General features: G+C 37.9%; 1 protein-coding gene across 3 annotated transcripts in view; it reads left to right on the forward strand.

Moving 5' to 3' along the window:
- Positions 1 to 24991, forward strand: part of SLC12A4 (solute carrier family 12 member 4) — a 48422-nt gene extending 23431 nt beyond the window's left edge. For all 3 annotated transcript variants that reach the window (XM_021408254.1, XM_021408256.1, XM_021408255.1), the window contains exons 4-24: positions 3475 to 3621; positions 4175 to 4229; positions 4524 to 4654; positions 5100 to 5341; positions 7126 to 7340; positions 8400 to 8564; positions 8635 to 8733; positions 10652 to 10709; positions 11510 to 11684; positions 12070 to 12188; positions 12673 to 12771; positions 13125 to 13244; positions 13898 to 14002; positions 14844 to 15012; positions 16100 to 16295; positions 17267 to 17436; positions 17608 to 17739; positions 17831 to 17938; positions 18731 to 18915; positions 21676 to 21809; positions 23823 to 24991. In XM_021408254.1, the coding sequence (XP_021263929.1) occupies positions 3475 to 3621; positions 4175 to 4229; positions 4524 to 4654; positions 5100 to 5341; positions 7126 to 7340; positions 8400 to 8564; positions 8635 to 8733; positions 10652 to 10709; positions 11510 to 11684; positions 12070 to 12188; positions 12673 to 12771; positions 13125 to 13244; positions 13898 to 14002; positions 14844 to 15012; positions 16100 to 16295; positions 17267 to 17436; positions 17608 to 17739; positions 17831 to 17938; positions 18731 to 18915; positions 21676 to 21809; positions 23823 to 23914 (2916 nt within the window). In that variant the 3' untranslated portion in view covers positions 23915 to 24991. The remainder of the gene's footprint in view (positions 1 to 3474; positions 3622 to 4174; positions 4230 to 4523; positions 4655 to 5099; positions 5342 to 7125; positions 7341 to 8399; positions 8565 to 8634; positions 8734 to 10651; positions 10710 to 11509; positions 11685 to 12069; positions 12189 to 12672; positions 12772 to 13124; positions 13245 to 13897; positions 14003 to 14843; positions 15013 to 16099; positions 16296 to 17266; positions 17437 to 17607; positions 17740 to 17830; positions 17939 to 18730; positions 18916 to 21675; positions 21810 to 23822) is intronic.

The raw sequence follows: 24991 nt of genomic DNA on the forward strand, positions 1-24991 counted from the left end.
GGGTCAGCAGACTCTACGTCTGATATTCAAAAATTGAATTAAGAAACTAGTTCTTTCTGTGAACGAGCATATCTGAGCAGGTAAGACAGGTCTCTCAGTGAAAACCTTTTTGTGACCTAGCACAACACCGTCCCCCGAATCATACCCTTTCAAATTAGGGAGGAGAGCGTGAGAAAGCGCACGCAGTTTTGCACACACTTAGTGCAGAAATCGGAGTGGCAGGTATTTAAAAAAAAAAAAAGAGAGATCTTTCTTCCAAATGTTAAACGTGAGTAGAGAATGTAGTGCTTTGCCTTGTGAAGATCATTGTTCCTGACACCTGCTTTCTCAGATGACACGACCAAAAGAAACTTGACATTTCCACAAACTCTGGAAAATACATTACATGACTACCCTCCCTTCAGGTATTTTGGAACGATTAATGCAGAGTTTGTGGAAGGTGCAAGCAAAGATCAGGAGAATTTCAGTGCAAAACCCCTATGATTCTATGAAAACAGCTCAGTATAAACGTGTTGCCCTGCTTCAGCATTCCCATTAAATATTTTTGATAGTATCATTCTGTTTTAGGCGTACCTCAGAAAAGAAATTGTAATAGGGTGGAGATTTTGGTTGCTTTTTATGTCTTGTAAGTACAGTTTTATATTAAAGCACTTGGTCACAGTGCTGTAAAAATATCCCCTTCTCATGGTAGAAATTACATTAGGTATTTCAGTTCATGTGTCTCTAATAAGGCAATGCATTTCTGTGCTGTCCTCATGCTACAGAGCAACCGCAAGAGCTGTCATTTCTGATCAATGTCCCTGAGCCCTGCAGCCAAGTGCTTTGATAACCTGTCATACTGGTACAATGGAAATTTTGTCCTTCAGACTGAGATCGATATTTATATCAATTATGTCTACAGCTGGTAAGAGTGAATGCTATGCATGCGGAAACATGATCTGCATTGAAACTGAGATTTTTTGAGATTGTTCTTTCCCTTCTCAGTTGAACTAAAGCATTCTTCAAAACATCTGTGCTTTACTTCCTTTATGCAGCATGAGGCATCTAACTTGTTTATTTGACAGCTGTGGAGACTGAACTTAATAACCTTTTTGTTTCAGATTGTATTCTGCTGAGGCTTCAGCACTGGTTTAGTTTCACTTACTCCAATGGAATCTGCTGGATATAAAATGTATAAAGAGGGTTAAGTTGTTGCAGTTTACTGAGGTTAAATATTTCTGTGAGCAAGCTGGTGCAAGCAGTGTTTGTGCATCATTCATTATTTTGTATTCCACAGGGTAAGAAAATACAGAGTAAACTCTGTATTAAATTTGTCCTAAGTGCCTCAAGTACATGTAGTAATTCTGTGGTTTGGATTTTGTCTGCTGGCAGATGCTTATGCATCTCCTAAGCTGCTCTGCTTGGCAGTAGTCTCGTAACTATGCAATTAATGCACAATTCCTTTTCCTTTGTGGCTAAAGTTAAATTGTAACTTGATGCACCTTAAGAAGCTATTTCAAATGGATGGGGAGGGGAAGATGATGAACAGTGGAGCAAAGCTGCCAAATAGATCAAATAGGAGTGAGCTGGAGTAAGGCAAGTTCTTGTGCAAAGGAAGCAGGTGCTGAGAGATGTGTAAAGGACAGGCTAAAAACTCACCTGCTTTGCCAGCACTTGGAAAACTGTGTATGGAATATACAACAACTGTGCTCCACCTGCCCTTGCTGCGTATGAGGAATAGACTGGGTTTCAGAGGAAATGGGCACACTATACAGAACTGCCTGAGAAGACCCTCTACTGTAGCATTGGAACAACTAATTTCAACATCATGTCTGTTATTGTCAGAAGGTGACAATTCCATTCATCCTTACGCGTAATCCTGGCAACATATGGCAGGTGAAGTTTTAGGGACTTCTTTGTAGTGTGGCACTGGAGCTGCTAAATAACAGCTCTCTGGCCCCATTCTGGTAGGTCTCAGTAAGTCCATTGCAAACCATCAGCTTGTGGTCAGGAGGTTCACACCAACTGCAGCATGTATGGGGGAAACTGATTGATCTGATTAACTTTAGTCACAGAAAAAAACTCAGTCGGTAGTTCCCTTTAATATCCTTGTAGTTTGGATGATTGTTCATGGGTTTTCTTAGATGCTACTCATCTGTAATATGTTTAGGAATTCAGGTTTATTTGTAGGAATAAGTATGAACAGAGAGGGGGCTTTGGGAAATTACTCTCTATTCCCCCCATGTTTCAGCATTCTTTGTAATTTTAAACATAAAAAAAAAACCATAGAAAATGGAAGCAGTGGAAAATCTTGGCAGAAGACCACAGAGATTTGGACTCTGAATTTTTGCCAGTGTCAGATGTGCCAACGCAGGAAACACTTGTATTCCTTGGAATAAAATCCTTACCAGCGACACTTCGATATCACTGTTTGGGATCTCACTGTCCTTTGAAAATAACTATTTAGACAAAGGAGAATTCTGTAAGATACTGTGTTGAGTGCCAGCAATGTGCAGTTCCTGTGAAGTCATGTAAACAATTTACATTTTCTCAGTCACTGTCAAAAGTAATTCAGAGTCTGATGCTAAAATGATTTAAGCATAAGAAAGGTAGAATTGTTAGTTTTATGTAAAATGTACAAAATGAAAAAAAAATGCAATATGCGTGTCTCTACATTGCTTCAAAATCTTTTGTACTTAAAACATCACAAACATATATTTTCCAGGAAGTTAATTTCTGCATTCTAGGTTAAGATAGGATCTATCCTACTGTGAGTCTGCAGCCCTCGCCTGGTTTCATCAGAAAAACTGTGGTTCTACAATAAAACAAATAAACATATTTTTAGTTTTTAATAGTTGATGTTAAATGCTGAATATAATTGCAAATATGAAGATCATAGAATCGTAGAATGGTTTGGGTTGGAAGGGACCTTTAAGACCATCCAGTTCCAACCCCCCTTGTATAGGCAGGGGCACCTCCCTCTGGACCAGGTTGCTCACAGCCCCATCCAGCCTGGCCTTCAATGCTTCCAGGGAGGGGGCATCCACAGCCTCACTGGGCAACCTGTTTCAGTGTCTCACCACCCTCACAGTAAAGAATTTCTTCCTAATATCTAGTCCATATCTACCCTCTTTCAGTTTAAAACCATTTCCTCTCATCCTGTCACTACATGCCCTTATAAAAGGTTCCCTTTCAGGTACTGGAAGGCTGCTATAAGGTCTCCTCTGAGCCTTCTCTTCTCCGGGTTGAAGAGCCCCAGCTCTCTCAGCCTGTCCTCACAGGACAGATATGAATTTGCTCATAAATTGATGGTTGTAGTGTTAGCAGTTTACTTTATGTTTTGTGGGAGTGGAGGACAATAGTAATTGGTGTGCATCTCCCTTATGTTTCTCAGATTTCTGTCATTTGAAAAACTGAAGTTGTATGATCTTGGTTACCTATGCTTTGAATAATTCCAGGTAATGAAAGCTGATGTACTTTTTTTTTTTTTCTCAGTCACCCAGCATGGGCACCCTGATGGGGGTGTATTTACCTTGCATGCAGAACATCTTTGGGGTTATTCTCTTCCTTCGTCTGACTTGGATGGTGGGAATGGCTGGTGTTCTTCAGTCCTTCCTGATTGTATTACTCTGCTGCTGCTGTGTAAGTATATAGCTAACATATGGTATGTAACCCCTGTGAAACTACCAAGGAACTTGGAGAGGCTGCTTTGTAGATGCATGTAGTGAAAAGCCAGGTTTATGCTAGGCTCTCCTGCTATGTTTGGTAGGCATGTGATTTTTTTAATTTTTATTTTGTGTGTGATAATGCTTCTAAACTGTCAAACTATTTCTAGTGTAGATACAGTAAAAGAAAAAGGTTTTGGTTCAGCAAACAGCTTTTTTCTGTGTCTGTCTCAGACTGCCTGCTTTGCTGGACAAGCCTTTGCCAGAATTTCAGCTCTGCAGAGGGAGTGATGCCTGTTCTGTGACCATGCTTTGTCTGTGGATAGCCATTGTTTGACCTGATAAAACAGCTGTTTTTCAGACATAAGTCTTAACAGCATGATTAAATTCCTGCTCTTGTTTTCTTTCAGATAATGACCAGTCAAGGCAGAATGCATAGAAATATTGCAGCAGGTTTACTCTAACAAGGAATAAGTTAAAATTTGAATAATGTTGTTGACACAATGACTTCCTTTTTCTTGTTTTTGCAGACTATGCTGACAACCATATCAATGAGTGCTATTGCTACAAATGGTGTTGTTCCAGGTAAGTGTTGTCTGAAACTTCTCATTAGTGGAAAAAAATGTTGCTATAAGCTATTAACATGGTTTATTCCAGATACATTTGGCTAAGTCAGGATACAGAGCCTGAATTAATATCTACTATTTCTCTTCAATATCAATTAGGCAAAATATTTTGTTTTTATTTACCTCTCTACTAACAAAAAATTGATTTAATTGAAGCCTTAGAAAAGCAGATACACACTGTAGTTTTGTTACTTTCTTGTTGTTATAACAATCAAGAAATGACAATTTTACTCTCACATCTCTTGTTTCATAGCTGGTGGCTCCTATTTCATGATATCCAGGTCATTAGGCCCAGAGTTTGGTGGAGCTGTAGGGCTGTGCTTTTATTTGGGAACAACATTTGCAGGAGCGATGTACATTCTTGGTGCCATTGAGATTTTATTGGTGAGTAATACTGGAACAGTCATGATTTTAAGACAGCTGGCAGACAGAAAATACTGCAGTATTCTTGTCCCATATTCGTATACACATTCACAAGTCAGACCGGAAGGTCTCCAATTGGGTATGGCCGGTGTTGACTTTCTAATGTTGCACACTCTGTGGATATCTAGAATGCAAAGTCTACTGAAAACATCGATGAAAGTATGACTAAATCGAAGACACATGCTCATCATTGATAAAGTTGGCTCATCATTGATAAAGTTGGCTCAGTTGCCCTACTGAAATAGGGCTGTTAGCCCTCGATTTTTTTCCTGTAAACTCCAGGATGGTTCCTGGTGATGAGCATGCTGCAGTGATAAATGTTTTTGGTATGGGAACAAGATCACTACAGTAGTATACACAGAGTTCTGTTTCTGTGCTCCTTCAGCTTGCTTTCTTCTTATTTCAGACATATATTGTGCCACAAGCAGCAATTTTTTATCCATCCGGTGCCCATGATGCATCCAGTGCTATGCTAAACAACATGAGGGTGTATGGAACTGTATTCCTCATCTTAATGGCAGTGGTGGTCTTTGTAGGTGTGAAATATGTTAACAAATTTGCTTCCCTCTTCCTGGCCTGCGTAGTAATATCCATATTATCCATTTATGCTGGAGCTATCAAGTCCATCTTTGATCCACCTGAATTTCCGTGAGTAATATTTCTTCCTTGGTGGGGTATAGATTTGACTACAGGTTTGGAAGATGGGATTCAGTGGAAGTTACTTAAAACTTTAGCCTAATACATTGTCAAAGTTTCTTTTTTGTGAATTATTTCTGATTTTTTTTTTTAAGCTGTATATAGTGACAGCATGTAGAGCTCATGGGCTAGAAATTCCTTGGGCTAAAATAAATATATTGTCACAGCGTTTAACTGTTTCAGTAGAACTAAGTCTCGTGAATATACTGGATTGATGAAGGTTGACATTTCTCTGCTTCCCACAAAGACAATCCAGTATCTTAGCCTACGGCTTTTGAGTTCCTTTCGAGCAAGAATTTATGTGGTCCTCCTCAACAAGAGAGAGTGTGGCAGCTCCATTTTCCCCTGGCCAGTCAGAAATGATGTGCTGCCTTTGTGGTTGGAAACCATGGTGGTGCGTTGCTGCTGCTCCCTCAGAAATAGAACATCTCTTGGGAACAAGGGGGGTATGATGAGGCCATACTGAAGCTCCAGTGGAACTTCCCCTTAGTTTGGAGGCAGATGAGTTTACTGTATGAGTAGTTCTGCTTTGGAAGCATGTCCCTTGGCTTGTTAAACATGTAATAAGCTTTCTTAAACTCAGAGCTGAAGCAGCAATAATGTGCATACATGTGTTTTAGCAGAAATGCAAACAGTATTTCCTGATACTGCTGGCAGGAGATGGAATATGGAAATAGAGGAGTTGAGACTGCATAATTATTTACATTTCAAAATGTTGTGACTAAGCAGACAAAACCCTCAGGTGCTCCCTTTAGATATATAGGGCCCAGTGATTATAATAATTTACAACAGTAGCAGGTTTACAGCTGTAAAAAATAGTGTCATTACCTCCCCTTCATTACCTCTTGTATTGTTCTTGAATGTTCTTCCTATCACTCTTCATTGGGCTGTATTCCTCTTTCTTTTACTGCAATAACTAGGTTTTGTGCTTATCTTTAATACTGGAGGCAAAGGCTCTAAACCCTAAAGAAATGGCCTCGTCTCTTCCATTTTCCTGGCTTGAATGCTTGAGATCTGTGAACTAATACAACTTATTAAAATGGCAGAAAATAATAAACTTTTACCCCTGCCCTGCTCCCTCCCAGTGAGCATTTTCTGGTGATGGGAAGAGGCTGAATAAACTTCAGTGGCAGCAAGCTGTTTTTATGTTGTATCACACTGTCTTTGGGACCATCTTTGGAGATGTGTGCTAAAACTCTTGAATGCTGGAATAAACTTAGGCGATTAGATGAATCACAGCAGGCACTGGATGATTTTAGCAGTGATAAATATTATCTTCTGACACAAAGAACGCTTGCTTATTGTGACTGAATTGTGTATTTCTAATTCTGAAGCTAAAATGTCAGAGATCACTGCTGCACAGAAACTGGTATAATGCCTTTCAAAGAATCTTTAGATATTCTTAATATCTTCCACCCCTACAGTTCTGTTAAGCAACATTTTTATTTTCATTTTAATGTTTCTCTTTCATTATGTAATGTAAATTTATCCCTGTTACCAAATTCATTAAATCACTATTTTACACGTCTCCCCAAATTGGTGGAGACATCCAACCTTCAAGCAAAACAGATGCATCGTCTTCTTCCTGCTGCCGCCATCTTTTTGAAGCTGAGAAATAATGTAGAAAACTAGAGCCACTTGAAGCTTCTATGATATGGAATTGGGGTGATGGGGAAAGGCAGATTTGGTTTTGCAGATGTCAGGTAATAACACTGTTTTTTACATTTTCCTTCCAGAATTTGCATGTTGGGCAACAGGACTTTGATAAGAGATCAGTTTGATGTTTGTGCCAAAACCATAGTTAAGGATAATATCACCGTGGCCTCTAAGCTTTGGGAGAACTTCTGCCATAATACAAACTTAACCACTGAGAACTGTGATGAGTATTTCCTGCTGAACAATGTTACAGAGATAGCAGGAATTCCAGGAGCTGCTAGTGGCATTTTAAAAGGTATGGCACATATATATATATATTTCTTTTTTCTTTTAAGAGACAGTATCCATAGTAGTTGAAATGAGTTAAACATTTCCTTGATGTTTAAGAAGGAGGAACTGAAGAAACAGGATTATGGTAAAGAACATTGTCTTCAATTAAAAAAATAAAAACAAAACAAAACAAAAAACAGTCTTAGAATCCTTAGAAGAAGAGATGGCATTTAGTTCTTTATACGGTACTTTGTGTGCTGTAAAATTGATTAAATTGGCCTTGTACATTTTATAATTTCAGTCAAAAGTCAGCTGTAATTATGAGCTGTATTAATGTAAGTTGTTATGATTTCTCAGAACCCTATGTAGCGACTACGACTTCCCATTTTAGACAGGTGAAGACTGTGTCCTGGAGGATAAGAATACTTGCATAAAAACAGTCCATCTCCTTCTTTGCCCAGTCCTGAATGTAATAAGGTTGAAAAGCTTTCATTATTGAAATGAACGCCAGAGAACAGATGCTGTGTGCTGGTGCTGAGCACTTAAAGTTTCTGTTTACAAGGGAACCAGTAGTCTGATTTCTAAAATGGATTCAGCATTGATAGTGAAATTTGAAATGCCAGCAACATAATTCCATAGGTTTTCCACTGTCTAAAGAGCAAACCAATATATATCCCCGTCTCTGGTAAATATTGCTGCTTTTAATTCTCAGCTCTGTGTGTGTGTGTGTGTGTGTGTGTGTGTGTGTGTGTGTGTGTGTGTGTGTAGTGGCCCATTAAGAAGACTCTGTATTTCTGGGGATTCAAATATGTATGAAGTTAAAGGAATGTTACGTGTAGTAATTTTAGAGGATAGAGTGCTTCAATTTCTGTTGACCATTCATATGTACGTATTGTTTTTGTTTTCTTTTTGAAAGCATGAAATAGAAATTTTCTTTCCTGTAACTTGCGTACGTCTTAATTTGTGGTGTTCAGTGAATTGCATGAATTACATTTGTAATCTTCAGCAGTAGACTCATTACAATGAGAACACATCTGAACTGAAATATGCTTTTCTTTTCTGTGTTGTGATGATAACATTGAAGACAACTTATGGAGCAATTATTTGGAGAAAGGAGAGATACTGGAGAAAGCACATCACCCCTCTGTTGATGTAGCAGGCCAGAAGAGCAACTTTCATCTGTATGTGCTTTCGGATATATCCACTTCATTCATGGTGCTGGTTGGCATCTTCTTCCCATCAGTGACAGGTGAGAATACTACAGAAAGGGGACATGGTGGGTCTCTGACCTTGATCTTACATCCATAATATATTTTCAGGCATCATGGCTGGTTCAAACAGATCAGGGGACCTCAAAGATGCACAAAAATCCATTCCTGTTGGAACGATTCTTGCTATTATCACCACATCATTAGTCTGTATCCTTTTAAAATCAGCACAGTCCTAGTGCATTGCAAGTGACTCAGATGAATGCTTATGTATCTGATTTGTGGAACTTCTTTCAGGTGACTAAATTCTCGTGAGTATGATTGGTCTGCAACAAGAAGAAAAAGTCCTTAGGCTGAAAGCATCTGAATTTCTATCCTATTGTTTTCCAACTCCTTTTCTTGTGTTTTGTTTTGTTCTTTTGCATTTCAGTTGCTTTTCTTTGCTACGTATTGGTCTGTAGGTTTTCAGGCTGATTAAATACAGATGCATACTTTTCTTAGAGTGTGGTGGACTGTTAAGATGAGGGAAAGCTTTAACCACAGGGATCATAAATTTCAGGTCCTTAAATGTTTTGTTTTTTTTTTTTTGAGTGACTTTAAGTAGTATATGCTTTCTTGAGCATTTTTAGATAAGACAAACTAGAGAGTGAGTCTAGTTGTTTAGTACATCCCCTGCTGGCAGGCATGGAAGTGTTACAAAAACTGTGCTCTGTTGTAAGCTCCATGTAGCTGTGAATGACTCGCTGTTCCAGTGAGAATAGAGCACTTTATTTGCAAATGATGAGGATGTCCCTCATGCCAGATTTCTAGGTGCTGAGTGTGCATTCACAGGAACAGCCTTTGTTCCAGTTGAGGATCTCAGGTTCCATATGTGGAACCATGGGAGCTTTGCTTAGAAAAGCTGTCTTTTTTTAAATCTCTTTTCCTGCCAGGGAGATGTCTTTCAGCTTCAGCTAGCCATTGTTTTCCTAAACTACAGTTTATCAAGATAGGAGACTTTCTGAAAAAAACAAGCAACCCATCCCTCTAACCTCCCACCCCAAACAATAAACCACCACCAACAAAAAAACCTAATGAGTAAGAGCTTCAAAATAAAGTTTTAAGAGCTTTCTGATTATATCTCACCCAAGGGGCACTTGGCTGTGAAGGTGCTTCTCCTGGAACTTCTGCTGTTTTGAACCCACGTTTTCTGCCAAACCTTGCAAAGCTGTCAGTCAGGATCCCAGCTCACTTACCCCAGCTTCTAAGGAGCACAAACTTTTCCAGATGTTATTTCTAGAGCTGACCTTGTTCTTGAAAAAATAAGACAAAAAAATCCCCAAACAACCACCACCAACAAAAATGTTTTCTCTGAATGTAGTAGCTATTAAACCAGGTCACAGATGTAACCCCCCAGCTCTAGTGTCAGTTTCATACAGGATAATTTTATACGTAGGTATTATTATGCCACCCAGCGGAAAGCTTACACATAATTTCTAGGAGAAAACAGTGTTTCCTCTTCTATTATGCTTGGTATTTTTTAATTATGTTTCAGAGATGGAGGTAGAGCTTATGATTTTAACATTTAAATTTCAGCCGCCAGATCAAAACCTTTCCTGGAATGCTAGAGCCAAGAAAATCAAATTATGTTATACTTCCCAGTGCAGAAATAGTACAATTTAATAACAAACCAAATATTCAAAGACTTATTGGCGACATGAATGCCCTCAGAGACCACAACATGAGAAAGTGCCAGGTGATTATTTGCCATCCATTCAAAATATCTTCAGCCACAAGAAAAGAAGTAGGAAAAATATTTTAATATTATCTTCTGTTCTGTAGTACCAGATGAAATTGATGTTTACATGAAAATTACTTCCTTTAAAGTTGTTGCCTTTGTTGTAACATTTCAAACAATCTTATTATAAAAGTTGAAACTTAGAACAGTAACTGATGCTTATATTAGAAAGTATATATGAGCATTGGGATGTTAATTTACTCACCAGCTTTTCCATTTATTTATGGAGATAACTGCAGTACAAATGCTGTGGGACAGATGCAGATAGTGAACTTTTCCCAGTACTTTCTAGTTGTTTTCATCTGCCGTGTCTAAATAAATCCTACTTCCTTAGCACTCTCTGTACTCAAGACTTCAGTTGTGTATTATTATTTGGAGCCTGCATAGAAGGTGTAGTCCTAAGAGATAAGTAAGTAATCATTAAGCTTTACAGCTTTAATACTGTACTTTCTTTTTCTTTTAGCAAGGAGTGTTGGTTTTCCCCCATCCATCTTTTTTAATTATTATTTTTTTATTTTTGTGCCTTTACCTTTCGGTGACTTTTAAACCATAGTTGTATGTTTCTCACACAGAAACCAAACTAAGAAACCCAACCAGACATCCATAACTGGATAGAGGTTAATATTTGGTAAACTCTGTCTTTAAATAATTTATTATTTAACATGTTTGTCTGTAAATCCAATAACAGTGTTTCCAGTATTAGAGTCTACAAGTACTTCTTTTTTTAAAGCTTCTCTCACGCTGATTGTCTCTTTCATGTGGACAGACAGAGAAGTGCATGTGAATATAATTAAGTCTGATGGGGACAGCAAACAAACCAAACTACCAGACAAAACCACTAAATCTGCCTGTAGGATTGTCTGATGCGGGGTTGTGCTGAGTGTTTTAAAAATCAGATTTTTTGTTGTTGTTAAGAAATGCAGATCTTTCCCAATGAAAGTATGAAATCACGTTCTGACGATGAAGTAAGAATTTTATAATAAGTAATAAAAAAAAAAATCCAAATTGCTGAAATCGGTTTCCTAGCTGTGTATTAGGAGTAACTAAGATTATTTGCCAATTTCTATATTTCCCATTGCAGAGAATGTCATAGGTATATCATATCAAATAGATAATATTTAAATGACATTTTATAACTGACGAAGAAAACGGGACACGAGTATCAAAATACTCCTTTAAATATCAACATCTTGCTGTTCCTCTCTGCAGGTACGGCGATGCAGTGAACAAGAACTTAGTGGTGGGCACCCTTTCCTGGCCCTCGCCGTGGGTCATTGTGATTGGGTCCTTCTTTTCTACCTGCGGAGCGGGTCTACAGAGCCTTACTGGAGCCCCCCGCTTGCTGCAGGCGATAGCGAAGGACAACATTATTCCTTTCCTCTGGGTACATGTTTAAAAAATGACTCTCTGTACATAGTAATTAGCCAGTGATTTGACTTTATGCTCCTGGAAATCAGATTTGCTTTCTCAGCATTGAAGTGAAGATCAACTTTTTTTTTTCCCGTGCTCTGTTTTCCTTTGTTAAAAATGGAACGTTTTTAAAGGATTTTGAATGTATGGTAATTTTATGAACATTCACATCTAATTTGGTGAAGCAGAGAAAGGCATTATAATTGACTCCTTGCTCTAGATAGAGAAAAAAGTGTTAGGAAAATTATTACAGTTTCTCTGAATAGGTTGCCATTTTTTTTTATTATCCACTTATGAAATATGTGGAAAGTATGCTTGATATCTAGTGGTGACAGTGGAAAATGTCTCTCTTTCTTCAGGTTTTTGGTCATGGCAAAGCGAACGGTGAACCAACGTGGGCTCTTCTATTAACAGCGTTAATTGCTGAGCTGGGAATCCTTATTGCATCCCTGGACATGGTGGCTCCAATTCTCTCAATGTAAGAGTTACTGTAAAAACAAACTAACAAAAAACCGAATACAAAAACAAAACACAGAAAACGTGCTTTTGAGCTTTACTAATTTGACTGTATTTCATAACCATACCTTAAACTGGTAAAACAAATTACTGGTGCCTGAGTTCTTTTTTTTGCTATTTCTATGAGTTCTCTATCCTGTGGCTCTTACTACAAATCTATTTGTTTCAGTTCTGGAATGTTCTGTGAATAAACATGGTTTTGGTATAGGCATATTTTCTTCGAGAAAATGTCATTTCTAATACAGAATATTGTAAAAGATAGTGCTGATGTTGCAGGTACATTTAGATTCAATTCCAGTTGAAAGTTCTAAGAACTGTATTGTGATAATTCATGCTAATAATGACTAAATGGTAGTCATATTTTGATAGTAAATAATCCATGTAATTGTAGTCTGTAAATGTGTACGCTAAGAAGTTTTGTTCACGTTATTTGTTTGTTTCTGCAGGTTTTTCTTGATGTGTTACCTCTTTGTTAATCTAGCATGTGCAGTACAAACGCTTCTTAGAACTCCAAACTGGCGGCCCCGATTTAAATACTATCACTGGTAAGCAAATGTCCAGCATGCTCAGCACCTGTAGCTCACCTTGGTCTGTGAGCTACAACATGGATTTGGGGGGAAGCCTCTCTCTGAGAGTTGTGGACGTGTTCTCTTTCTCTGGATATTGATTTTAGACAATGGGACATCAGTGTAATATTCATAGTGGATCAGACCCAAATAATGTTTTGTTCCTACAACAGGATACTAAAACTGTGGGAGACGTGGGAGAGCCCCTTGGAGGTCTTATTCATTGGCAGTTCATATAGAAAATGTGAAGAAAAAATAATTGAAGTTAGTATTTCTTTATTCATTTGCTTTTCTATCCCACTGCTCACTAATATCTTTGCTTTCTGTTTTAGGGCTCTCTCATTTTTAGGCATGAGTATTTGCCTGGCACTGATGTTCATTTCATCTTGGTATTATGCTTTGGTAGCTATGCTAATTGCAGGAATGATTTACAAGTACATTGAATATCAAGGGTAAGTATTAATTGAATAGGAGATGGTAGGGAGAAGATTGGCTCTATTAATTATTAACAATCTCCAGCCTGTGCCACAGTTAGTGAAGGAATCTCACAGTCCAGAGATAGAATGAGAGGGTTTTTCTTAGCAATATATATATTTTTTTCATTATTTTATTGTGTCAGTACTAGATGAAAGCCACTGAAATCTTTGGGATTTGTTTTGTTAAGCTTCTGAAGATGTTTGATTCGGTATGTAAGCAGAAACCCTGGTTGGGGACTTTTTCTCTCGTTTACCACACAGAACTGCTTCAGGCCCAGGACAGCTGAAGGCAGATTGTTAATGTCTGATTGAATCTGGCTATAGTATTGTTGTATAACCTGATTTCTGCAAGTGAAATATTGAAATGCTTGTGTTTATGCTTGAGAAGCTCTGGAGAGGAGTGTTGTTTACGAATTAAATGCAGGAAGGGGTGGTATCATACACATCTGACTGAAATATTTGCATTTTGTTCATGTGATATGCATCCCACATGGATGTATATATGTGCATGTGATGCATGCTGTGCATCGCAGTATTGAACTCATAATAATTTCTGTATATCATGATTGTGAATGTGCATTTAAATGCTCATAAAACTGAATGATGGCTGAACTGTGTGTTCTTCACAGTGCAGAGAAGGAATGGGGTGATGGTATCCGGGGTCTTTCACTCAGCGCTGCAAGATATGCCTTACTCAGACTGGAGGAGGGTCCTCCACACACAAAGAACTGGAGGTACTCATTTTAGACTGGTAGAATGCAGTGATTTGATTGTCTATTTACACATAAGGCATTAAATTGGATTCCAAGCAAGATTTTGGGGATCTGTGTGATTGAATTTAAATGCTCAGAATACATATTCAGAAGTGGTACTTGCTAAGATTTCCAAGTGCAGAGATTAGGAGGCCCATTGTAATTTGCTGAGGGCATGAAGAAGTCACTGCTACCATTTGAGGCTTAAAAACTGGAACAGTGGCCAACATTTCTCCCTGTGGCTTTGTATGTTAAGCTAGATTACTGAGCTCTTCTCTGAGTTATGTATTGCACAGCTGTTGTCAGGCTCTAAACAAGAGAAGTAGGAATCTTCCCTTAAAAAAAAGAAGTCTAAGTCTTTTTGAACTTGCTTAACCATAACTAAGAGAGAAAAATAATGTAACTACTCTGTAAAAATATCTTAAAGGACAAAAAGCAGAGTGATAAAAAATATTCACGTTTCCCAAACTTTTGGCATGAGATAGGCTGTCCATCCAGATCTTTCTTACAAAGGGTGTACTATAGTTGTGCTTAACAGAGCCTTGAAAAATCAACCATGTAATAAAGCACTAATGAAAATCTCTGAAGCTAAGTACGTGAATGGGTTTTATGAGTGTCAAAACAATACAGTTCCCTCAGTGCTTCAAATCTGCTTTGAATCAAGAGAAATAAATTATTAATTAAAGCCTTCCTAATGGAGGAGATAGAGTGTAGTTATCAGAGTTGATATTCAGGCACAATTAAAGTAACGAATGAGGCAGTTTTTCAGGAGTGTCTTTGTAATTCATTAATAAAAAATAAATTCTCTTTTAATTTTCTCCAGGCCTCAGTTGTTGGTGCTTTTGAAACTCGATGAAGATTTGCATGTAAAATACCCTAGATTGTTAACATTTGCATCCCAGCTGAAAGCTGGCAAAGGTTTGACTATCATAGGATCAGTCATCCAAGGGAACTTCTTGGAAACTTATGGAGAAGCCCAGGCTGCTGAACAGGTCAGTGCACTAAATCAATCCCTTAAGGAATTTCGTAATCTTTCATGGCAAAAAGCATACCAGTAAGACTTCCATGAAATACAGTACGAGCTGAGTAGTGCTACAGCTGTTTGTTAAAGAGCTTGCAAATATGTTTCAGCTGTCAACTGTCTTTGAGAATATAATAAGATAAGTACTTGTTACCTGTATAAGAAGCCTGACTGCATAAAACCCTCTTAATTTATAGAAAATAATTATTCTGGGAGTTTATGTATGCTGATTAATGAAGGGAAGATTAATATTTAGTTTCTGAACATAACGAGAAACATTTCAGTGACTTTCAATTATTATAAAGTAGCAAATGTACTGTGTTTCTGCATGGTGATAAATTTATCACAAAATGTATTAAAAGATGGTCTTAAAAATTAGTTCCTAAATGATTTAATCCTTCTCGTTGTGTAAACTTGACATGATAGGCCTGCTTTCCTCTGAGTCCTATCTGTGTATCGTTGTTTTCCCCAAAGGGATTTTGTACAGGAACACTGTGAAAAAAGGAAAAATGAATTCATAGGCCTACAGGTTGAGTGAGTTTGATTTTTAAACAAATACAGGGCATGGTATTCTTGTGTGGCCTGTTCATGGGATTCAAGTGGGGATTTAGTGCTTATATTTGTTAAATGAATGTAATAACTCAGCAAACGACAAATAGATATCTGAAACTGGAAATCCGAGTGAAGCTAATTAACTGTGTTTAGAAAGGAGGATGTTTTAAGATTAGAAAATGGAACGTGAGGTAGTAACAGATATCACTAACTACTGCAATTTTTATGAGTAAGAGATTATAGCACAAACCCAAAAGAAAAGCTTGCTTTGTATCTTGGAAATAATTATGTTTGGTAGAGAATTTTCTGTGCTTTGAGCAGGTATTATATACAATGAGTGGGCATTTTCTCTTCTGTTTTATTAAGGAAAGTGATTGAGATGAACTTTGCCTTAAAATGTGCTTTACCTGTGGTCATATGGATCAGGAACAGACACTGTAATCAAATGATAGACAGAGACGTGGAGTTCTCCTTGTGTATGAGGTTTTTCCTTGACTGTCTTCCAGACTATTAAAAATATGATGGACATTGAGAAGGTGAAAGGATTCTGTCAAGTAGTTGTAGCCAATAAAGTTCGAGAAGGAATTGCCCACTTGATCCAGTCCTGTGGGCTTGGTGGCATGAAACATAATACTGTGGTTTTGGGATGGCCATATGGATGGAGGCAAAGTGAAGATCCAAGGTCATGGAAGACGTTTATAGGTGAGTTTTGAAGGTTTGGTGTGACCAAACATTGTGCGCCAAGGTGTTTATTACACATACATTATACATTAGGGATTTTAACAGAATCCTTGTGAAATTTATTTTATTTTTTTTTAGTTTTTGTTTCTTCTGTTGATCATGAACTTCATGTTGAGTTAACAAAGCTTAAGTCTTTAAAAAAAAAAAAAAGAAGTGATCTAATATATGGTATTGCTGGGGTTGTGTGTGTTGTTTTTTTTTTTTTTTTAAGTCTAAAGCCTTTAGACTTATGTTACAAAAGGTTTAAATACAGCAACTGTGGCAAAGTTCATGAGGGAAGTGAAATCTCTCATGTGAGACCAGCTAATGTGATTGTGGATAGAGGGGAAAGTATATCTATGCTTTCAGACAAAGCAATAAGCAAATTATCTGTAGATGATTTCTTACAAAACTGATTTATATTTGAAATATCATTTATTGTAGCCAAGAGGCCTATGAAAGTTCTTCAAAATTAAAATTCATCTTTGTAATGAATGCTTCAAAATGATGGACTTGAGAGATTCTATTTTCGTGGCGATCTATTATTTTTTTCCTAGATAATCTCTTTCCACAGGTGTTAGTCTAGTCATCCTTACTATGGGAGCTAACGCTGCCCTTGCTCTATCACTGTCATTCCCCTGTTGTCTCAGATGGTCCAACTGCTCAACAGACAAATTAGAACAGAACAGCTGCTTCTTCCTTGTATTTAGCTTTGAAGGTCGCAGCCTTTATTTCAGATACGAAACAAGGCTAGTGTTCCTGTAAGTCTGTTTTATCCTAGCTGCATCGCTTGGTCTGACCTGTATGTGCAAGCCTTCCAGTATGTACTTTTCTTTATGTAAGTGATAACTTTTATGGTTTGCTGACATTTGCTCAGTGAGTAACTTTTTTTTTAAACAGTAATGACTCTTGCAGAATTGAAGGTAATGTTTTGTTCTTTCCCCTTTTGGCAGGTACTGTTCGTTGCACAACTGCAGCCCATCTGGCTCTGCTGGTTCCCAAAAATGTGTCTTTCTACCCCAGCAACCATGAGCGTTACAATGAAGGCAACATTGATGTGTGGTGGATTGTGCATGATGGAGGCATGTTGATGCTACTTCCTTTTCTACTCAAACAGCACAAAGTAAGGAGCTTTGAAAAAGAATGTTTGTTACCAATTACTTTGGTATGCGTTACTAAAAGGCCCAGTGGCGTTGCTTGAAGTGATAAACAACAGTAGTTATATTGGTAAGTTCATTTCATAAAGCGGAGTGTTATTAGATAACTATATTGACAATTTATGTTCCCTCGCCAGGTTTGGAGAAAATGCAAGATGAGAATTTTTACTGTGGCTCAGATGGATGACAACAGCATCCAGATGAAGAAGGACTTGGCTACTTTCCTCTATCAACTCCGAATAGAGGCAGAGGTAGAAGTGGTAGAAATGGTAAGGGATTTGAGCCTGTTTTTCACTTTACATTGGAAACGATGGTGTTTGATTATGACTTGAGAGCAATATTTTTTTCTTATTTCTGCAGCATAATAGTGATATTTCAGCATATACTTATGAGAGAACTCTTATGATGGAGCAGAGATCTCAGATGCTGAGGCAAATGAGGCTGACAAAAACAGAGCGGGAAAGGGAGGTATGTCGTTTGTGGTTGTTTACTATGGGTTACTGAGGTGGATGACGCAGTGCCTTCCTGGTAATGTTTTATAATAGCTGCTTCTAAATTAAGCTCCTGTATTCTAAAGCTAAAAGGAAATACTTTTAGTGTAGCTTTTTGTTACCCAAAATTGCATATTGTCACTGAATAGCCTTGCTATACTTTCAAACCCATGCTAGAAATCGTTTGTTTTATGGAAAAACAAGGGCAGCATATAAGCTGCAGCAACAATTTGTGTGTTCCCCTTTGCAGTGTAAATGTTGCTCAGTGACGCGAGGATGTAAGTCTCAAGCCAGTTTTGACCTTGGTTTTAATTTGTATGGGATATCTGGGGTTTGTCTCAGTTTATAGAATATCCTGTTTTCCTACTGAAAACTTCATTCTGGGTTGGACTGTTAGCCTTCTAAGCGTCCAGTCTTATTTTTGTGCATGTTTGTCCAACTTTTTGTCATCAATTTTGTGTCAAATATTGATTGCTTCAGATCATGTCATGATGTGAGATGGAGTGCCTTTTTTTTTTTTCTTTTCTATTGTATAGATACAGGCATCTGTTAGCCTGAATTCTGTATGGCTCACAATCATCTAAATAAAGTCAGTTTGGTTATGTAGGATTTTTAGCTAGGGCAGGCATTTAGTATCTGAGCTGTACCAGGCACTAAACTGACTGTACACAATAAAAGATACAATAGAACAAAAAGTCTACCACTGCTTAGAAAGAACCATACATGGTAAAACAAACTCTGTTCACCTTGTCATTCACATGCCCTCTAGGCTCAGCTAGTCAAGGACAGACATTCAATAGCACGTCTGGAAAGCTTGTACTCAGATGAAGAAGATGAGGGGGACACCGTGCCTGAGAACATTCAGATGACCTGGACAAAAGAGAAATGTGATGCTGAGAAGCGGAACCGAGGCAGTGCTGTGGGAAGCTTTAGAGATCTCATCAGCATTAAACCGTGAGTCTTGTCAGAGTCAATGGTTTGCACCTCCTGAAAGTCCAGTTGTGCTATGCGTTTATTGTCTTTTCCCTTCTCATCCTTGGTTTAGACTTGCACAATAAACATTGAGACCTGACTACTGAAAAGAGAGCAGTTAGCCTCCTGAGAAATCTCTAACATTAAATGTGGCTCACATTCCTCAGTATTTTACTTGATATAGTCAAATTCTATACTGGAGATATTAAAGCCTATTATAACTTTCCTCCTGCCTCCCAAATACATTAACAAAATGCACAATTAAAGAAACAGACTGATAATTTCACAGATCTAATCACAATTAATAAAAGATTGATAACTTTACTGATCTAATGTGGAGTAGAGATGTTTAATACAGCAAGGAAGAGGCTGTGCAGATGATGATGATTGACTGAATAGAATATGTGTGTGATTAAAAGCCTTTGAGATGGGTTTGTTGTTGAAGGAGCATGGACATAGAGCAACATTTTTAGTGTTACTACGTGTGTACCCCTTGAATATCTAGAAGTGAAGCTCTTTGTGGCTTAGTATAAAAATATGCAAATATCCTGTGATCTCTTGATGTATTGCATCTTACATGAAGAGTTCATTCAGCCAGCTTTGCATACTTGACAAAGTTAGATTTTTTTTGAGAATAACACAGTGAGAAATCAAATCTGCTTTAGGCTGAAATCATATATGGTTCATATACTGTAGAAATTCTGCTGAATTTGGTGTTAACTACCTGTACTTTTTCCTCTTCCATGCTTTCAGAGAGTGGGAAAACTTGTAAGTTTGATATTTAACGTAGAAGTGCCTTAAGATGGTTGAGAGGGAAGACTTCATTATCTCAACTAAGAGCAGGAAAAATATATGTAATTATGGAAGGAAAGAAAAGAAAATGAGTTAAGCAGTCTTAGCAGTGGTTTTAAAGGGAGCAGGATTAGCGACATAAGCTAAGTATCATTTTAAATAGCATGTAACAAACTAAGTTATCCTGACAAGTCATGCAAAAAAAACCCAATTACAGGTCGGAACCTTTTTTCTTAAGCAAAGTATCTCCCAAAGTGTGGGAGCCTTCCTCAACACTGCTATGAGGTTATTTCTGGTGGTTTCTGAACTCTTTAAACAACAACAACAACAACAACAACAACAACAAACACTAAAAACCAAAACAACAACAATAACAAACCCTTTCTCATAGTCTGCACCTTCACATCTCTGGGGAGATGCAAGTTTTAAATGTCACTTTATAGAATCCCAAGCCTTTAATTTTCCATTACTTTTCTAAAGCTATACATAGTTAATAACAATGCATAGTTTCTGGTGCTGGTTTCTTCTGTGCTTCCTGTAAACATAATTTGGTGCCTCTCTGTGTTGTCTGTGGCTTCCTGAAGCTGGCATGGTGAAGACAGAGGATGTCCTTGCTCTATGTTAAATAAAACTTGAAATAACAGAGGTAATTCAGAGTGGATAGACTGTGCTGTTAGTATAGCAAATATTAATCATACTATTGCATCTTCTATTTTCTGTATATATAAAATACTTCTTGCAAAAGTATTTGGAAGAGCAGCAAGGTTACTGAAGACTTTAACTCATAACATGTAAAACTGAATCAGGAAAACTGTGTGTTCGTATTCAATCTGTCTACTAATTCCTTGTTTTAATACATTAAAATGAAGAAAGAAAACAAGTGGAAAATCATAGAATCCTCACAACTGGAAATATATTCTGCTTTTTATCAGTCTATTTCTGTTTTGCTTTTCCTTTTGCAGTACCGAAATAATGATTGATTTCCTGTAGGAAGGAAACATTTCCTGACTCAGAATTTCTAAAGGATACTTTCCAGTTCTATTCCTGCATGAACTGATGTTATTTTGTGGTAATATATTCTGATAAATTGATAACGTGCCTATGTACAGAATTAATGGCGTACCTGGATTCTGAAAGAACAGAGGCTTGTGAGATCATTCTGCATCTATTCCCTTCTCTCCCACAACTTTTGAATCAAGAGGCTGCTGAAATTTGAAAGTGTGATTGAGATTTCAAAGATGCTCCGATCATAGGTTTTTCTTGCAAATAACCAGGCAGAGAGGTTGATTAGTGTCAAACTGAAGAAAAGGTTAAAATCTTTATCAAACACCAGTAAAGTCCTGCATGCAAGCAGGCATGCATCCAACCATTTGTAGTGTAGGAATCTGTAGCAAACCAGACTTTTTCTGGAGATGTCAAATGCTGTTCCGCACAAAAAGACAAGTTCACTCACAGAGAGCATGGATGGAACACGGTGCTGCCCACCTACGTTTTCATTCTGATGAATCCGAGAAAAATGGTTTTCTGGTATTGAGCCGTGAGAGGTCTATGCTGCTGTAGGAGGGGATCTAGAGAAGGCTGCCAGAATTGGAGACTCTGCAGTCACAAACAGCCATGGTCAAAGAGCATGTCCCCTTGGGCAGATGTGTTTTTAGCTTCTTGTGAAAAACTGTAAGTCCTTTTTATAAAATGTGCTTCCTAAAGAGCAGTGTATCTTCAGCAGTTGGAGACCTACCTCCAGGGGTCTTAAAATGGATGGACTGGCAGTATCCAAAGGACTCTGGAATCTTGTTAGTATCTTTGTCACTGTTTGTAGAAATGTACTGTTTGTTGAGTTGACACTGAACAGAGTATTTGGGAGACTTAAGGTATGCTTTTAAGGACTTCTTGGACATGGTACTTTTCAGAGGCATGTTTCTAACAGTAAGTCTAAATGTGCTTCTTCTGCAGGAATCAATCTAATGTCCGAAGGATGCACACAGCAGTGAAGCTGAATGAAGTTATTGTTAATAGATCCCATGATGCCAGACTTGTTCTCCTTAATATGCCTGGTCCTCCAAAGAACACTGATGGTGATGAGAACTGTATCCTTTCAGTCAAAGCCTGGTATACAAACTTCTTCTTTAATGTGTGCTCCTGAAGTTGTTTTGACACAAATGTCAGGCTGTAATAAATGACAGTTTCCACTGAGTGGAGAGTACTGGGTGCTGCTACGTAGTAATTGCTTAAAGTGAAATTTGCCATTGGTTGCTCTGAAAGCCTTGTAGATTTGAATTCAGTGTTGTCTCAATTCTTATTTAACATAATTTACCAAGTCCTTGCAAGTCTTGTTTGTGCAACAACACGCAATTCATTTGTGATTAGTTTGTCATTAGAGAAAAGGTTGAACAGTTTGACAACACTTAGCATGTTCTAGGGCAGGAGCAAAGGCTAATTCTGAAAGGCATATGGACTGCTATATGATAAACATCATCATTTAAAGGCTAGGGACTGCATCCAGGAATTAAGTCCACAGTGCTGACTTTGGAGATTAATTCTCAATAGTGGATGTAGCAGATGTTTAAGGTAGCATTCACAGTAGTTAGTGCTCTGGGGAGGACAATGTCTGAACTTGAATGAGCAGGAAGTGCATATAAGGTGTATCTCAGGTACATTCTGGATTTGGAAGTTTAGCTGCAAATGCAATGCTCTGGTAAGATTAAAATTCAAACTTACAGTATTTAGGTACCTAGAGGGATACTTGCGCCATGCCTCTAAGCAAGGCCAGAGCTGAGTGTTGCAATCTGCTGAGCCTCCTGGCATTCCAGTTTTTTGTCCAGAGCTGCTCTTCAGCTTTGACTTGTACTGTCATGTTAGCAAGCCTTCCTTTGAACTGTGCCAAAAATATGTGTATCATGAGTTGCAAATCACAGACCAAATGATTGCAGTTTTCTCTTAACTCTAGAGGGAAACAGTGGTAACAGTTGTTACACAACAGCTTGCTGGCTGAAGAAGAGATAAAAACACTTCTCCTCAGCAAAGGGGTGTTTCAACCACAGCTGCTACAGCTGCAGGAGAGATTTTGAACTTGAGGCTATGCGTAACTTTGGGTGATGGTACTTACTCCTCCTTACAGCTGTCCCTAGGGAGGCTGAGCCCCTGTGACCAAACAGTATGCAATATTCACAAAGAGCAACTGAGAGGGAATGTCTGTGTAGCCTGGTGTTCAGATCATTTTGCTGGGAAAGAGAAAGAATCTTGCTTTCAGAAATACTCATAAAACTTACATTAAGCCACTGTATTCCTCCTCTAACTCTGCCTCTCTCTCCAAACTCCAGACTTTACTCAGAAATAAGTAGCAGGTACAACATTTGGGGTCGTGTATTCCTTGTCTTTTCTCCCCCAATACCTTTGTGTTGACAGTAGTTTATGTTGAAAAGGAGCAATATTTCTGAAAATAAATTAAACTGGAGTTCATCTCTGGCTCATACTGAAGCATGCACTAATGCAACTTGTGAGACTGGTGTGCACAAAAAGTAGGTTTTGTAACTGCAAGTGAGTCTGCCTAAAAGCACCAATTTCTCTTTGAAATAGTCAGAGGCCTAGTATTTTGCAGAAAAGGGGGGAAGTTTGAGTCATCTAGGGATTTTCTCAGATGTAGAACTTTAACTTAGTAGTTAAATTCTGTAAATAAAATTATTGGTTTGGTGCATTTATAAACAACTTTAATTACTTCTGTCCCATTGCCACCATATCTATATCTGTTTAGAAGGATGAATGCAGGTGTGTCAAATTGAGTATAGTACAGTTTAAACTTGGCTCTCATGTGGCATCTTGCAGTGAGATATTTCACAACTTAAGCATATAGAAATGTGTTCAGCCACAAGTAACACTTAACTGCTGGAAAAAAATCTGATTTCCCTCAGTCTGCCTTTAGGGAAATTTCTCCTGTCCTGGGTTGAAGTAAGTACAAACTGAGAAGGACTGTTCAGAGCTCTTGTTTTTCATTGCCTACAATGTTCCGAATCCAATGTTGTACTACCATTCTGAAAGGGGGGAGGATAATCATTGTGCATTCTGGTTTTAACATTTCTTTGTCCTTGACTTTACTGAAACAGACATGGAGTTTCTTGAAGTCTTGACTGAGGGTCTGGAGAGAGTACTACTTGTCAGAGGAGGTGGACGAGAAGTCATCACAATTTACTCCTGATTTAGTACAAATTTCTGATGCTGGCCTACATTGACCTTATTGGTGATAATGAACATTCCAGTTTTAATTGGAGAAGAAAAAAAAAGGTTTTTCTGCCTAACTTTCTCCTCATCCAGTTCTGTTCATTGTCTTTCCGTTTGCAACATACATATCTTTTGGGGTTGCAGTATTGTTACACCATCCGATTAGCAGCATAATTTAATTGTGAAGCTGCCACATTATTCAGTTTCTGCTTTGATACTCCGGCATTTGTGCATGTAGTTTTGCCATTAAACCTATTTTTGGACAACACTGCTATGTGCAGTATTTTTAGTAACTGTATGTAAAGTTAGGACATGAAAGCCAGTTACTGTAAAAAGATTTTAAAAGCTTTTTATATTAGGTTTGGGGAATAGAATAACATTATTATAGCAGCTAGTTTCTGCTGAAGTTCAGCTATAAAGCATTTTCTATGGGCACACTAAATTGTAAGAGAGAACTGAAAAAGCTTTTTTTTTCTGGGTTTATTTCCAGAACTAAACTCTCAGTATTGGATAAGAATTTATACTTTTAATACATTTATTGATAGAGATTTAAATAAATTATGTTGATATAGTTGGAATTATGTATGTAGCTTGCTACAAATTGTGTTGCTTCTGAGACTTGAGGTTCTGTGAGGCCAGATCCCTATTTATTTTTGTATTTATTTGTCAGAAATATTGGATACACAAGGCTGCTTAGGAGTACAGAGATCTCATAACAAATTTTGAATCATCAGTTGATGGAAGGACCAGTCCTGTGCAGTTCCTCCCTGCTTTAAATTTCTTGCAGACCATCCATCAAAGTACACTGAGCATGTTGGAGTCCCGTGTGTAGAGCCAGGTGCTGTGCTACATGCACAGTGATGGGATTGCACTTGCACAAGTACAAGGGACCTGCTGCTTCATTGTATGCTTTATGTTCTTAAAGGAAAAGGAAGAAAAGATGACCTTCATTAACCAATAAGTCTCTGGAGGTTTTGTCAAGCCCATTGAGTTGTACTTTATGTACAGAACATTCGTATTTTTTCAATAAAATGTTGCATATACTTTGAACCTA

The sequence above is a fragment of the Numida meleagris genome, chromosome 10 (assembly GCF_002078875.1).
Source record: "Numida meleagris isolate 19003 breed g44 Domestic line chromosome 10, NumMel1.0, whole genome shotgun sequence".
NCBI classification, from domain to species: Eukaryota; Metazoa; Chordata; class Aves; order Galliformes; family Numididae; genus Numida; species Numida meleagris.